The following is a 15,005-nucleotide window of genomic DNA, read 5'->3' on the forward strand; positions in this document are numbered from 1 at the left end:
AAGTGGCCCGCTAAACCTAAATTGTTGGCTCTCAATAATATTTCCTGTGACATCCTTTTTAAGCACAGTCAAGGAATCATTTCAGCATGATACTGGTAAGTGTGAGTTGTATCCACATTTCAAGGTCATTGAATCATAACTATAAATGTAGCCTAGCCTTAGTAGAGGACTAGGAAACTATTGCCAGGCTGATGATTCCATGGAACAATACCACCCTCTCTCAGCATTCCCAAGAGATCTGTTATAATAACTCTGCTAACTTTCTTCATGATGCGCTACCCACCATTAGAGATGTGCGGATCTCAAGTATCTCAACCATTTTGACTTATTTTATTTTTGCAATGATGATCAGCATTGGCAACAGGTATGTTTTTGTTTGTTTGATGATGGTATTCAGCGTTGGCAACAAGGATTGGATATGCCACAAGGTCGCCTTACGGCGTTCCAAGGTGAGACCAACTGGCTATGCCAATGTATTTTACCAATGCATTTTGCAGGAGAAGGTAATTTTCCATGCCTTGCAAGGCGAAGTGTACTTCTTTAACAGTCACCCTTGCGCCATAATGCAGCAATGCGGTAGTGGGGCAATCGATTAATAATAATCATAATAACTTGACTACGTAGATATAGCTATATGTTGTGATTGTAAGTATGTTGGTTCTGTCACTGTGCCTATATTAAGCTCTGATGCTCCTTGTGGCATACTTTCCACAATACCTGAAACAGAAACCTCCCAAAGGACAATCAATTGGTATAGTACAGCATAACTCACGGCATGCGAACTGGGGGATAGAGGCGGAACATGAAGGCGTAGCAGAACAACAATTCTACGTAGACAAACGGGGCTTAGGCAGAGATTTGAAGACCTCCACTCCGTTAATTGATCAGGCATACCTTAATATGCTACATTACTAACCTCTGCTGTGGCATTAGCCAGTGTGTGCTTTGCCAGGTCCCTGTAGGATGTCGATGGAGAAGACGGGCTGGCCTTGAATGTAAGTTCAATGCTGCCGATTGACCGTGGGCTGCTACCGCCAGACTGCGGAGCGGTCTGATGTCCTCTGCTGTTCTTGCTTGTGGATGAAGCTTCTGGAACATTAACGCAAACAGTGCACCTTTAGATCAGCAGCTGATACAAATGCAGATCACATTTTCTTTGTAAATCTATATATGTGCACAAAAGCAACATCAGAAAAGGGCTGCTGGACCATTCGTTCTCTCCATTTCAATACTTACTAGAGCACTTGCAGCTCACACTTAGCCACTGTCGCCTTTTAAAAGGGATATTTCCACATTGCCTTTTCCTACCCCATAAAGCTGCTTTTTGTAATCAATGCCATGATATGCTACCAAGAATTAAAAAAATCTACTTTATGTGTCCTACATTTGGAAAGCACAGCTCATTTTCCTATGCATTTCATAGTTTTCATTGTTATTGTTTGTTTGTTTTCATATCATCTGTTTACTATCATGTTATTTATCACTTCTGATATAAAGGGCTGTAATGCTTTAGGGAAATGTCTGTGCTATATATAAAACTCTATCAATACAGCCTGCCTGACCCCCTGCTAAAGTCCTCACTCTGCAGCTCGTTTTCCTGATATTGCCTACAAGGCCCTGAAAGGCAGAGGCACATTAAAGCCACACCTTTTGGCACTGCCAATGCTTATTACATAATGTGGTCTAATGTATGCTACCTGCTGTACTATGACAGCCTCTAATGCTTCTGTAACTGTAAGAAGATGCGCCCAGAGGGCGGCATACAAGATATGTCAATGATATCTATTTGTCTCTTATTTTATCCATTCAAGCGGAAAAGAAAGAAAAGCAAACTGTGCTCATAGAAAGGTATGTCTGGAAAATGCAGTTTTAACAACTACTACTGTCTCTAGCTTGAGAGGGATTTATCAGGCAACAATAATCCACAGGCCACTTGGATGAACTTCAGAAGAGCTGGCCATGAGAAACGGACAGCTCCTACTGCTCCCTTAGTTAAGTGTTGCATGGGGTGAGGAACATATAAATGCCAATTCATTATAGAATCCATCAGTATGGGGTATCACGCCTGAACATTCAGATTCCTCATGCAGGGTGTACCTACTTACATGTAAAATCATGTCTGATCCCAACCTGTGATCATTACACATTCTATAACATTACTCAACCAGGCGCCAGACCAGTCTCCATGATGTCACCTACACTGGATGAAAATTCTTACCCATCCGAAAGGAATGAACTATCGCACTAGTGTCTCATATATTCCTTACTGGAACTGCAAATGTTACACAACCTCAATATTGTCTTTGGTTGGCCTGACACATGCTCCAAAGTGACCTCTTGATGGCAATAGAATTCAGCAAATTTGATTTGGGAAATTCTGTGCCAAACATGATCAAATACAATTAACTCTGGCACCAAATTGTTGTCCACCTAGCCTTAAAAGTATTCAGCGCAGAGTGAAAAAATGGTCAATGTGTCCACCCAAAAAGTTGTCTGTCTGATCCAAAAACGAGTTTATGTAGTTGTACATTGATTATATATATACATATATATATATATATACACACACAAAAAAGAAGTCGAGAACTCTGGGTAGTTCTCAAGTTTAGGTGGAAAGCAGCTCCTGTATAGAACACTCTCAACACCAGCGAAACTCTAGATCTGCTCACCTCAAATGTCTGCTTTTCTATCAAAGTCTTTAAGCATAGGATTAGCACAGTGCTATCCACGCCGAGACAGAAATGGACAAAGTCTTTTGCCATTTCTACAGCAAAGTCTTTAAGCATAGGACTAGCACAGTGCTGTCCTTGCCGAGCTACAAAATGACCAAAAACCAATTTCCAACTCCAGGTGCAGTATTACAGCATTAAAGACTTTGATAGAATAGCAGACATCTGAGGTGAGCAGATCTAGAATGTCGCTGGTGTTGAGAGTGCTCTATACAGGAGCTGCTTTCCACCTAAACTTGAGAACTACACAGAGTTCTCAGCTTCTTTTTTGCATAATTTATTCGTCACTCTATGCCTGAAAGGGTATTTTTTTGATATATCTATATATATATTCATTAGTTTCCATTTCAACAAATACAGTAAAAATTACATATCATTAGTTTCCATTTCAACAAATACAGTAAACATTACATTTACAACAACCACACACTACCCTTTCTCCTGTTGTTAGACACTAGTCCCCCTAATGCATCTATATCAGTATCTACCGTTCGCTCCATTATGGTCACTTCTCAACATCCCGGCTCCTATGCTATAAATCTTATCATGAAGGTATCCTGACCCCATCCAGCCTTATTGAAGGAGTGTCTTCTGCGTCTCCCCCTCTTAACCCACGTTGATGTCCCACCCACCCCCATATTTCTCAAATTTCCTCATGCACCCTCCCTCTCTCTTTGTAGACTTCCTTTTCCATTTGTTGTAAATTGTTTTTAGTTGGGAATCACATACTATGTAACTTGACTCAAGAAACTATAAAACTGGCCTCAAGGACATGGGCAAATCATCTTTTCACTAAAAATAATTGTTCAATTAAAGTCCCCATCCCATCCTTGTGTATCTGGCCGGCATGGCACCATTTGGGGCACATTCTTAGCCAATGAGAAAGAATCCCTTGGGTTCAGGAACTCTGGCACCATTTACCGCAGCGGGATGGTTGATATCGTAATGGGGAAAGAAGCTAAGGTCATGCAGCCTGCTTTGACCGCTCTCCTCTGCCTTTTGGAAGCACCATCATATCCTACTACAGCACATTTCTCTGAAGCCAAGTGAGTTCCCATTGGAACACAATCTATAGAGATCGTGGAAGAGCAATCGTTTGGCTACTGTATAAGTATCCAACCCTTTCCCGGTCTTCTGAATAGTTTTACGAGTGCATTTTAGACATAAGCATACTTGCTCACCAGGGTCTCGATTGTTTGAGGATGTCTCCAGAACGTAAACATCACTGTTTCTCAGGGAAGTGCGCCCTCTCAAACTTCTCTTGGAATCATCCATACTTTTAGGAACAACCTGGGAACAAAGTTAAACAGAACAAAATTAGCATATCTCATGTAAAGAATTAATGAAACCCCAATGTGATTGCAATCTTTGTATCTACTGCAACGCCTTCTTAGTCCCCAGCACTGTTTCCATGAGACCGTCAGCGGCTCCATATTGTTTAAAGGTGGACACTCTTGAGTACGTCTCGATGGCGTAACCAGAAATGCCTGTTTCGCAACAGTCACTATATGATGACCAAAGATGTGCGGCCCTTGATTTTGTCCCTTTGATTTTCCGCCTTCCCATTTTCAAGCTCTAAGATTTCAAAACACTCCAGAAGTAAAAGATAATTGTAAATGACCAAAGTGTCTCAGAAACTACAAAAGCTATTGAGATCTTCTCGCAGTTTTGTTGGTCACATACTAGGACATACAAGGAAGCATAATGTGTGAAGATAGGACAATGTTTACTGGGACTGCACAATCTGCCGAAATTACACTGACTATTCAGAAGATTTAGTATGAGTACACTTGTAGGCTGAATTGCAGTAACAAAATGTGTTATTTGAGGCTCTAAATCTGTCCACTTCATTGATAAAAATAGAGATGAAACTACAAAGCATCAGTACTGTACTTCTGAACATCCTTTTATGAAACAAGAGCAGAGGAAAGCCAAGATACCATATGTTCAGCTACTGATGTAAATGGACGAAGGGTCATACTCATTGGCAATCTTTGGTGTACTCACTACAATGGATGCATGAGAAATGTGCAAGTCCCATCATTAACACCTCTTTCCCTGTAAAATCAAGATGTCGCATCCAACACACTGGTAGTGTCTGTGGAGAGAACTGGGGCATGTTCCACCTTTAACCCTAAATGCCTTAATAACTGATATAGGGCAAACTGAAACAGAGCCAAACTCTGAAGGGTAATAAAGTCTCATACTCCTCCTCGCAGTAACTCCTTACCCTATGGATGCTACCTGCCTGAGCCATCCTTGCAAACATCATAAGAACATGTCTCAAAAGGAGGTCTGGACCTGCTTCAACACCACAGTCAAATGGACACTCCATCTTTGAATGGACTGGCTAGTGCTGGAGCGCCCAATTTGAAGGGACGTGTAGGTCTAAGTTTCATCTTGCGCCAGCGCAGGGGTGGATACAAGATGCGTGGCACTGTTCCTGATCTCTTGGTCATAGCTTCCTTGCCCAAGAGGATTACCTGTCAGTGTTCTTCAGCTGAAATGTGCAGAAAAGGTACCACAAGTTATGTCACAGTAAACCAAGTGCATTTGTGATGGGGTCCACTTGAGAAGGGAATTAGCAGCAATAATTTAGTGTACTGTTGAAGCTGGACTCTCAATGTAAGGAACAGGTCATGTGTGGAATAACTTCAACCTGTCTGCAATAGTTAAATTCAAATAAAAAAGAATATGACTTTCAGTACTGGCAGAAGCTTGTGTTTCAGAAAACTCCTTGCCTCCAGCTCTTAAAAAGATCTTGAATACCCGACTGATGTTCTATAGTCCTCAGCCATCAGAAACCAACTGAGGAGCGTCAGACCTGCACCCAATGCTGCAGGCAGTAGTACTGAGGATGCCAGGCATGCATGGTCTCATTTTTTGATTTGACTATATTTTTTTTAACAGCCGTTGGCTTCCACAATTAGTGAAAAAGGGCCGTGCAGGGCCAAGATTTATCTCGACACAGTGCTTTGGTGGAAACAAGAAGAGCGACATTTAAAGTTGAGATTGGACCCATAAAGAGTACATCATGAATGAGCAACTGGGAACGAATTCTGAAAACTAAAGCGGACAGATGTCTGTCATTAGAACATTTTATTCCCACATGTAGAAGCTCCAGCGTCTCTAGACCAAATCTGTATCAATAACCAACGGATGGAATTAGCACCATCCCAGAATTGGTTTCTATTTGTGTTAAACTGAGGAACAACATGCATGTCCCTCATGCTCCTACCAGCTTGTCTCCTGCAATGCTTCCTGTTTCTTTGGGCATGCAACACAAAAAGATGATGGATGGAATGTTGAACATTGTCAAACATTCACCCCCAGTCACAGATCTGGGTTTAATTCATCTTTACTCTGCTTGCCACGCACTGCAGTTTGGACCCAGCCACATTTGCTTACGCAGAACTCCTGTTTGTATGGGGGCATCCGGATGCGAGCACAGTGAAGTCTATAAAATAACCTTACTGATATGAGATCTGCAATGACTGGAACACGTCATCTGAGAAATCACGAGTGCAAATTGGCAGGTATATTGTCACCGTCCAGGCTGACAGCAATAGTCCGAAACAAAAGACCTACCTTTTACAGTGACCTGAGTCTCCTGATGTACAACAAACTGGGGCAAAAAGGAACCATGCCAAGTTCTGATGGCTGAAGAGGCACTGGCTAAACCCTCCCAGCGATTCCCTACCTTGCATATACTGCCTGCTTGAGTTCTCATGATTAATAGGTTTTCTGATAACTCTTGCAGGGATGAAGGAGGCTCCTCTTTTTGTCCTCCATAACATCCTTCTCAGCTGTGCTCTGTGGGAAGCTGGGGGTTCTCATATCTTATAAACTGTATTGCAATTAGTACCATCAGCCAACAATGTAGTTATGGTGCATTCATAAACGTTTTAGGAATCTACGGGGTTCAAATGTTCGCCTTACCTTTCCTTCCCGTGTGCTGTACTTGCTTGCCGCATACGTAGCTGTATTGCTGCTGTTATAGCCGGATGTTGGGCCAGAAGAAAGGCTGAGGCTGGAACCGGTGCATAAAGTGCTCGTGCTCACCAGAGTCTTCATCTTGGATTCCTCCTGTTAAAAAGAGATCAGAGGATGAAGCGTGCTTCTGTTTGAAGAAGAGGCTTGGGATCCAACCAAGATGGGCCACAATGCATGGGTTTGTGGAGAATGTATGGGTTGTTATATTCTTGTTGTTTCCGGAAATGAGAGTTACATTTTACTGAACCCTAAAAAGAGATAAGAGGACAAAGTGGCACTACAGCATGCAGATAAAAATACAGAGGTTTTCTTGCAGAAAATTTAATATGTGTGCAGTAAAATATCTAAAATATCTAAAATAGAAAAAAGAACATCTGGTCTCCAAGTTTATCATATTACCAGACCCTCATCCCTCAGTAAAGTGGGGCAGGATTACAGGTATGCTTTTTAATTGATATTAACGATGAAGAAGGGAAATAGAGGGCAGAGCTGCCTAAGATAGCTTCCTTCCAATTACATAAAATCCCCTCCATGGGGCAATGAGTATCCACACTCAGGGTAAGAAAGTGTGAGTATGAGTGGTTGGCCATGATTTCAGACAACAGAGTGCGAGTTGATTTAGCATTGCATGTTTTGCCGTATTGGTCACTATCACTATACTGCATCAGTATGCAGCATTCAACATCTGTGATTTTATTTTGTTACTGTCTACCAATTACTGTTTGACTCTTGATAAAGAGGTCTGGAGAGGCCAGTGAGTTAGGACAACTCCTCTACACGTATACGTCATGCATGTTGGCGTGTCTTGGTCTGCTTATATTTTACAGTTACTCTATGCCGAAAACAATACATCCACTGTGAGTGTTACATGCACTATTCTGTGTGTATGTAAAGATGAATGAGAGATGTCTAAATCAGTAGGGATCACTGTCCTGAAGAAAGCCTTAAACACCCAAGGGGGCCCAGAGAGGCTGAAACGTGTTGACCTAATAATAAAGGAGAAATCATGATCAACTGTCTCAATGCTTTGTTTCAAATAGCCTTCCAAAGAGCCTACACTAAATCTAAATATATAGTCCATTATTATGGATTTTTAGCATTTCAGGATCCCTCGCCTCAATAACCTGGTATTATACCACCATCAAAGCACTTCCTGTAAACACAGGAAGCCCATCCGCCACCTCACAAACTCTTGGGCGGATGTGACAACCCAGTGAGGAAGCGCTGCACCAAGATTGGTGGGGGAGGGTTTGTCATAATTTTTAATGAAAATCTTGACACATCTACAGTCAGAACTAACGGGACTCCCTCTTTTAGACATTCTCCTTTGGGTGACCCATTTACCCAGATAGCCTATGAGTTTAATTGAGGCAGGGTGTGGGGGGATTGGGAAGTGCGAGCTACGTTTTTAATTAGGAGGCAGTGCGCTAGGTACATTATGAATTGGTCGGGCGGTGAGGGTCAAGGTATGAGGTGTACTTTGAAACTGGGTGGACAGTGCCCCAGTTATGTTCTGGAAAGGTGCAAGACAGGGAACTATGCTTGGATTTGTGGGGTGGAGAAGACAGAATGTTTGTTTTTACAAGGAAGGCCAGATACAGTAGGTGTTAGATTGAAAGGACAGCCAGGAACATAGCAACAAGCATGCCAGTTCCCAGGCAGCTATACTAGTGCTCACTTAATCAATGATGTGTGCGTGTGGTGTATACCCTATGCACAGCCATTGGTCCCTCCTTGCCCCCTCCCAAATCGGCCACCTAGTGTGTTTGGTGGTGGTGTTGCTAAATGTAGACCCCCTTCCTGGATACATTTGTCACACTCTTGGGAATGTACCTCAGCCTGGAGCATGCTTTTACTAGGATAAAGATTCTGGACTGGCACAAAATACCACCATTTAGAATATGCACAAATGTTTACAGTACCAACACATATGCAGTATTAAAGAAGGGACTAGAATATTACAGGTTCACTGACTGCATGCCTGTATGCCTTAAACTAGGAACAAAGGAAGGAGGAATTGAAGTGTTTTAATAGTGGTACAGGGCACCATATATTATATGGAATAATGTATTCACATCTTATATCTAATTAGGATATTGCAGGTCACCTCTGAATTTTGGACCATACAGTACATTTGCCTTTGAGCTGCAATCTCTTTATAGACAAGCAACTCCTTCATCGATAAAACATAACCTCTTTTTACACAATTAAGGGCACTTTTTTCAAGGCCAACCTATTAGTATTATTTTCAGGAACACCTGACGCAACGCAAACAGGTTATTTGCCTTTAAAAGGCTAACCAGTGTAGTGAAAAAACAATCCTCTCCCAGACCTGCGTCTCTAACAATCACTAACAACAGGCATTTAATAATGTTGCTTTGCTTGATGATGTCAGCTGGGGATTAGGTACCTATTGTGACAATATTCACCTAATGGACATTTTAATGTCTTACTTTGATGAGGCTTGCGACCATCTGCTGATGTAGGCGTCTTTTCTCCTGCTCTGCTCGCTCACGAAGCTTGTCTCTTGCACGCGCGATTTCAGTCTTGGCTTCCTCGCGCGCTCTCTGGTAATCACGCAGCAGCACCTCGATCTCTGAAGGACACTGACTCGTTCTCTTCTTTGGTTCTTGGATTCTAAAAGAATCAGACACAGACCTGTATTTTTACTCATGACACTGGTGTTGTGTTTCCATTACTGCCCCCTCCAACTCAGGCCTACGTTTTGCTACACCTGCCAATTTCCAGACTAGCACAATGAACAGGTCTGTTTTCAAGAGTCAATGTCTCATTATAAGTCTCAATGCACCCACCTCTCAGATGAGCATCCTGTCGTTAACAGTCTTAATGAACCCTTCTTCCACAACAAACAACCTCCCGTTACAAGACTCCATGCACCGACCTCCCAAGTGAACAATCTCCCCATAGCAGTCTTCGTGAACTTCACCCTCCCCAATAAACAAACTCCCATTGCAAGCCTCCAAGCATCTACCTTGTCAATAAACAAAATCCCATTCTACTCCTCAATACACCACAATTTCCCAGCTAAACATCTGCCATTACTAGTCTCTCTGCACCCCGCCTCCTCAAACAACCTCCCGTTCCAAGGCTCTATGGATTCCAGCACCCCAATAAACCTCCCATACCCATCCTCTGTTCATCACAGCCCCCAATAAACAATAAGCATTACAAGCCTCGATGCACTCCTCCTTCCATATGAAGTACCTCCCATGATTCAATCCAGACATCCTGAATCACAAGACCACATCACAGCCAGACACAAGTAAAAACTTGTTTAGGATAGGCTTTACAAATGCAAGGGCCTTCGTATAGTAAAAAAGATAAATGCTGGGCTTTTGTAAAAGAACATTCCCTCGTCATCCCTTTCGTCATCCTAGTATCTACGCTCTTCAATGTAAAGTACAACACCATTTAGATTGCCACCTCTTTCCTTACTCTCTATAGAAATCGTACGAGGGCCCACCACATTCGCTACTTCTTTAAAGGGTTCCTACGCCCTCTCAATACCCTGTGCTTTATTGGTCCAAACCTAAGTTATGGTTCCTTAGTTTTGGTGTTGGTGGAGCTAGAGTCTATGTGGGACATGGGGCTCGTTAAAGAATCAAGGATCACAGAGGTATGTGGCAATAGTATGATACATTTGCCCATATTATTTACTTCTATTCCCCTTTTAAATTTCCCACTAAGCTGGCTTCTGTTACTGTATCTGTGTGATACAGTGACCTGCATTGTCCCCGATCAGACCTCCTTGGCAGTGCGAGAGCCTGCGTTGCTTGGATATTATGGTGTTGTGAATATAGGCCCAGTTTTCGTTAGCAGTGCAAAGACCCAGAAGGTATTTAAAAAAAAACCTTACCTTTAGTGATGGCAGAATATAAGCTCTGCAAGTGATTTGCTTGTTTTGTTATTCTGGTACAGTTTGAAGAAGAATAAACATGGGTCACTTGCTATAAGAAGTAGCGGCTTTCATGCTCTGTAGAGGTTTACTATCAAGATTCTATTTGTTTTTTTTTATAGGGATCTGGAGCGCTGTTTTACTAGTAAGGACCTCAGTATTATTTTGCAAATATTTTTTGGGACATTTAAAAGGAAAGAAGAAAAGCGACAATTGGATGAGAAATTCCATTATTGTTTACTTTTCTGCAGGAATTTTTTCTGGTCTCTAGCTAGAGATTCTTAAGGAAAAAAGTATTTTAAGGATCTGAGTCACGCAGAAAATTGTCCTTTCCATGATCTAACCAAGGGGAAACCACACGCAAGGAACACCATACTTAATCTCCATATTCTGCCAAGGAGCAGAGGCATGAAGAAGGCAGAAATGGTTCCAGCGACAGACAATCTTCTGCAGCTGTATCACAGAGGCAAATTCAAACTGTGGTAAAATAAATTTCTGATTTTTGAAACACTCAAAGGCAACTCTAGCTTCACTCCCTGACTCTTAAAGTTCCTCTCTGGATTTTTAATAGTCAATTTCTTCGCCACCATCTGTAGATTCTTCTTGGCTATTCCCTGAGTAGGGTGAAGGGCAGATGTCCCCAGAGGATGGTGTATGTCATTCAAACAGAGAAACTACGGGGCATATCAGCAAAAACCGGCGATAATTATCGCTAAGCGCACTTAGCGCTAGGATAATTATCGCCGGCTAGCGTGGATTTTTATCGCTGAGATAGGGTGCTATTAGCAAAGCTTATCTCAAAAGCGATGAAAATCCTAGCGCTAACTGCCAAACATGAGATTATCGCTGGAAACCCAGCGATAATCCCATGAAGTTTGGCGATAGCTTGCTGATAGGGCCTCACATAGTTAGCCATGAAATCCACCTTCCATAGGATATCATGGCTAAGTCAGTTTCAAAGCAGGCGTACGGAAAGTAGCGATAACAGAGGTTATCGCTACTTTTCTTGTCGCTATGCTGCTTTGCGTGAGGCTTGATAATAGGAGAAATGTCGCTTAGCGACATTTCTCCCGTTATCCTGGGGAGGAACGCCCACTTTGCATCTCATTAGAGATGCAAATATGGGAGTAAGGAATTCAGGCACTAAGGCAAGGTTTCACGTGATAGCGTGTCTTTGCTGATATAGTGATAAAATGATCGCAAAAGCGGCGATAATTATTATATATCGCTGCCTTGTAGATATGCCCCTACATGCTGTGATTTCATACTAATCATCCTATCCACAATTATCTCAAAATTAAGAGCAACTGGAACCCAACAGAGGATGGTTCAAGTAGTTCCACAAACCAAACACTCAAAAAGTGCCCTTAAATATGATTTTATCTGGTTTTTAGGTCCCAGGTTCTATTCAGGCTTTGTATACAAGAGGCATTGCTGCTTCTTGGAAAGAAGCCTCAATTGACCATATCTTTGTATTGATAAAGGTGTGGATACTTCATCCTCTTTTGTCTATCTGTGTCATTTGTTTCGCAGGAGAAATAATGGTATAATACGGATTCAATGTGTGCATTCATTCTGTAGTGTGGTGTGTCTTCTATGTTCATGGTTGGAATAGGCAGAAGGCATAATGCATGGGTACTTCGAACATAAGAAATGGGACGAGGAAGGGGATGAGGAGGTAATGAACTGATTACTTCATTAATGTGATTCTCCTTCTATGTCCCAGTACTTATGTGGGTGGGTGTCCACCCTCCATCCAGAAGTACAATTTTGGAGAAAAAGAACTAGGTAACAGTATACAGTGATGGGATAGGAGTCATTTAAGATTTCCATAGAGAGTGAGAGAAAGGTCGAACAAATATTTGCTGATCTTAAGGGGTGAGACTTATAGCTAATAATGCAAATACTGCGACGAGGAAGAGACAACTAGAGTTATGATTACAGTAATATGTAAGGTAATATAAGAAAACTATCACTTGAATCTAACAAAATCTGTCCTGCACCTCTTGCAAAACTTTGTAATATTGTTTAAGTCTAGCAATGGAATGGCGCAATGTACTGACCTGGTGTTGTCTACGACATCCTTCCTCAGTTGCTGAAGGTACTCTCTCCGCCGGCTGGGAAGATCAAGATCCCTCTGGGAAGAGAGTGAGACTTGCGACAGACTCAGGTGCTTCTGTGGGCTGAGACTGCGACTCCTCCTAAAGCTCTGCAGTCTTTCTTCTCTTTCCTTCCTCAAGACTTCAATAGACTTCATGTGTCTGATCGGGGAACAAGTGAAAGAAACTCTCCTCAGTCATATATGTACTTGTGCTTGACGTAATGTTCTGAATGAGGCATTGCTCAATGAATTTAAATAAATGACACACATTAAACCTATTTAGGTGCGAGCAACATACGCAGTTCATGACCCTCTCTCCTTTAAAGATTTTGCTGCCCTATTGACGTATATATAACAAATGAAAGGGTGGCCAAAGGATGAACTTAGGATGTACATATTTTTCAGTATGAAAAGAGCTGCCCCTGTGCCAGGTGGTCGGTTTTTAAAAACTGTTTTGTTACCCTCCATGATTGGGGACATTCTCCTTTAGTGCCTGGGAGAAGGAATTTTCTGGTGCCCGATCATTTCTGGGTGCCAGTGAACTTACTAATGAGGTAGCCTGGTGCTCACTTCTGGGCTGCATCATTATGAATGTGGTGTAAATAGTGACACCACATACACATATCAGATGGGCATGGAAGCAATTCCCTAGTCCCTCCCAGGACCATCCAAGGATCAAGCAGGTGGGTGGGCCTGCTTCACGTTACCTATTACACCCTCATCCCCTCCTTAGGCACGCACACCAGCTCCAAACACATTGTTTCTGATGGTGGGAAGAAGATAGGTGGGAGGGAGGCTAGGAGTAAAAGCTCGGCTCAAACCCTCTCCCTCACCAACAGAAGAAACAAACAAGGAGGTCAGAAATGGAAGAGGATGGACTAGGATTGTTTTTTAGTCCTGCTCCTTCCAGTCTCCACTTCCTGATTCACTTTTACACAGCTCCTTCATCACCTACTGCACTGGGAGATGAAGGGGCGCTGAGATTCCACCTCAGCTAGGAGCCATACAATGTCTGGATTGTTTTTTAGCCTCAGAAATGCCAAATGTGTCTAGCACCTTTCTAGGGCATAGACACCCAGTTCTATTCCACAGCAAGGAGCCAGATGCTATTTGGATATTTTATAAACTTAGGGAAGAATTCACAAAGGTTCTGATGCTTTTCTGGGGTGCAAACACACAGTTTTGCACCCTAGCAAGGAGTCCAAACACTATTTAATTTTCTGTTACTCTAAAATTCAAATAGTGACTGGCTCTTTGCAGGGGCACAGAGACATGTCTGGCCTGGGGGCCATCCAAAACCCAGGGAAAACTACCAATCCCAGAAACATCTAAACACTAAGGGGCTTATTTACAAGCCCCTTGCACCGCCGGTGCGTCACTTTTTGTGACTCATGAAAAACACATATATGTCTCAGACCCCCAGGCTCAGGAAACACAGAGGAACAAAGTTGTGGGTCATGTCTTAGCAGAATATGTTTCTGCAAGGAGGAGACTGAATGGAATTATTTCGTTTTGGAAACTAAACTGCTAAAAATCTGACAAATATATTGTTCAGAGTGCTCTACTGGCGAGCTAATCAGAGCAATGGAGGTCAGGTATGCACCAGCAGAATCCTAAGGTCGTACAGAACTAGAAAATATATCATTTTTTTACTTTCCATATAATTCCTGAGTTCGATCTGTCATCAAATGAACCATTCACCCTGAAACGCAAATCTGCCACATTTTAGTTTTCTGCGCTAATATTACATAATTGCTACACAAACAAATGATGGACGGAATGCTGAATAAATCATACATTCATCCCCAGTCAAGAGATCTGGGTTAAATCCATTGTTCTTTTGCTCACAATGCCACCCCAGTTTAGACCCAGCCATATGCAAATCAGTCTTGACCTTTGACTGGTTTCTGGGTATTGCCCTTCATCAGCCAGGTTATCTTGTTATGTTATGTTATGTTAAAAGTTTTTATAAAGCGCTCGTACACCAAACGGTTTCATGGCACAGTGAGCAAGGGACCCACATCTGGGCATACCCATTCCACTTAGGGTGAAAAGTGCTACGCAAACAAATGATGAACGGAATGCTGAATAAATCATATATTCACCCCCGTCAAGAGATCTGGGTTAAATCCATCGTTCTTTTGCTCACCATGCCACCCCAGTTTAGACCCAGCCATATGCAAATCAGTCTTGTCCCTGTGCCTCATGGGAACAGTCCAGACCGAACTGACATTGTTCTGCATTCTGTCCATCTGTCCATCAATTG

General features: G+C 42.4%; 1 protein-coding gene across 2 annotated transcripts in view; it reads right to left on the reverse strand.

Annotated features, from left to right (window-relative positions):
- STARD9 (StAR related lipid transfer domain containing 9) overlaps positions 1-15,005 on the reverse strand; it is a 460,180-nt gene that overhangs the window by 23,564 nt on the left and 421,611 nt on the right. For both annotated transcript variants that reach the window (XM_085627236.1, XM_085627235.1), the window contains 5 exons: positions 12,702-12,899; positions 9,176-9,359; positions 6,669-6,815; positions 3,911-4,019; positions 917-1,089 (listed from right to left, as the gene is read on the reverse strand). In XM_085627236.1, the coding sequence (XP_085483362.1) occupies positions 917-1,089; positions 3,911-4,019; positions 6,669-6,815; positions 9,176-9,359; positions 12,702-12,899 (811 nt within the window). The remainder of the gene's footprint in view (positions 1-916; positions 1,090-3,910; positions 4,020-6,668; positions 6,816-9,175; positions 9,360-12,701; positions 12,900-15,005) is intronic.

Source organism: Triturus cristatus, chromosome 9 (assembly GCF_964204655.1).
Source record: "Triturus cristatus chromosome 9, aTriCri1.1, whole genome shotgun sequence".
NCBI classification, from domain to species: Eukaryota; Metazoa; Chordata; class Amphibia; order Caudata; family Salamandridae; genus Triturus; species Triturus cristatus.